This window comes from Octodon degus, unplaced genomic scaffold, assembly GCF_000260255.1.
Source record: "Octodon degus isolate 3935 unplaced genomic scaffold, OctDeg1.0 scaffold00358, whole genome shotgun sequence".
NCBI classification, from domain to species: domain Eukaryota; kingdom Metazoa; phylum Chordata; class Mammalia; order Rodentia; family Octodontidae; genus Octodon; species Octodon degus.
In genome coordinates, this window is record NW_004524934.1 from 694,386 (window position 1) to 696,140 (window position 1,755).

General features: G+C 35.6%; 1 protein-coding gene across 1 annotated transcript in view; it reads left to right on the forward strand.

Annotated features, from left to right (window-relative positions):
- Positions 1–1,090: 1,090 nt before the first annotated feature.
- LOC101562315 (olfactory receptor 6C6-like) overlaps positions 1,091–1,755 on the forward strand; it is a 4,617-nt gene continuing 3,952 nt past the window's right edge. Inside the window, exon 1 of the mRNA XM_012513200.1 lies at positions 1,091–1,755. Coding sequence (XP_012368654.1) covers positions 1,091–1,755 — 665 coding nt within the window.

Genomic DNA, 1,755 nt, shown 5'->3' on the forward strand with positions numbered 1-1,755 from the left:
GAAAATAATAAAAATAAATAATAATTATTTTTCATAAAACTATCATGTAATTATGGTAACAAGTTATTTGAGGTATGGGTAAATTTTGAGCCTGGGTAAATTTTGAGCCTGGAAATCATCATATATTAGAGCAGTTTATTGAAATTAAGTATGTGCAAGAGTCATACATCACATTGATGACATTGACAGCTTCATTTCAAATGAATGATAAACTTTCTGTAAATTGGTAAATAAGTTTTACTCAATTTTGGACAAGCAAAATCATTCCTAGAATTCTTATAAATCTGACAGATGGAGTCACAGATATGTTCATTTTTTAAAAATAATTTTACTGATAAATATCAATGAGACAGTTTCACAACCTAATATTGGCACATTTTCAATAATAAATACATTGCATATTGTTGTTTTAGTGGTTATTCATTTTACAAGATGCAGACATGATATCCTGTCTCAAACACTTTTATAACAAACCTCTTTATTCATTGAATTAAAAGCCTGGAGCTGTATATCTATCCTATTTTGAGTATACAGATACAAAAGGGTCATTCATTTCTATCTCACTTTTTTGGCTAGTTTTGCCACAAATGGAGACTCCACTGTCATTTAAATATTGTAGGTGCTTGAATTCACCTGAATCTCCAATATAGTCCAGTAGTCCATGATAGTCGTGGGTTTTCTGTAAGACTGGCAATGTCCAAAGTTGTTGACTTGAGTTTTTTACAGCTCAGCATCTTAATGTAGCTTTACTTTTATATTTTGTTTTGATACTTTTCTACTGAATGGTTAAGACCAAGATAAAGCAAGACATATATAACAAGAAATACAACTTTTGTATCTGATAAGGTCAGTCAAATCCCCTCAGGATTTAAACTGAAACCCTATACTGCAGTTTGTAGATCCTTTGTGAGTGTTAGACAGGTGGATGAGTCACGGCCTGTTCATTTTGATGAATTTTAAATTGACTACGGAAAGTATTTGTACTTTATTAACTTTCTAAATTTGAAACGTTCCATGCATATAAAGGAAGAAACATTGTTCTCTTCATTGTTATATTTTTCTTCTATAGATTTGACAAGACAAAAGAGAAATGAAGAACCAGTCAGGGGAGATAGAGTTCATTTTGCTCGGACTGACAGAAGACCCTCTGCTACAAACTGTGATTTTCTTGTTTCTATTTTTCAATTACATCCTGAGCCTGACGGGAAACTTAATCATCATTGTCCTCACCCTGCTGGATCCCCGCCTCAAGACACCAATGTATTTCTTTCTCCGAAATTTCTCCTTCTTAGAAATCTCCTTCACAACAGTCTGCATTCCACGGTTCTTGATGAGCATTCTCACTGGAGATAGAAAAATTACCTACAATGCTTGTGCAAGTCAATTATTCTTTTTCTTTCTCTTAGGAATTACAGAGTTTTTCCTCCTGGCTGCCATGTCCTATGACCGCTACGTGGCCATCTGCAAACCACTGCATTATCCCAACATTATGAACAGCAGAGCCTGCTACCAACTCGTGCTCAGCTCCTGGGCCACGGGATTCTCGGTCATCTTCCCCCCTTTGCTGTTGGGACTCAAGCTAGATTTCTGTGCTTCCAAAGTGATTGATCATTTCCTATGTGACACTTCTCCAATCCTGCAGCTGTCATGCACAGATACACGCTTCATAGAATTGATGGCTTTTATTTTGGCTGTGATGACGCTTGTTATCACATTGTTATTAGTGGTCCTGTCCTACACGTTTATCCTCAAAAC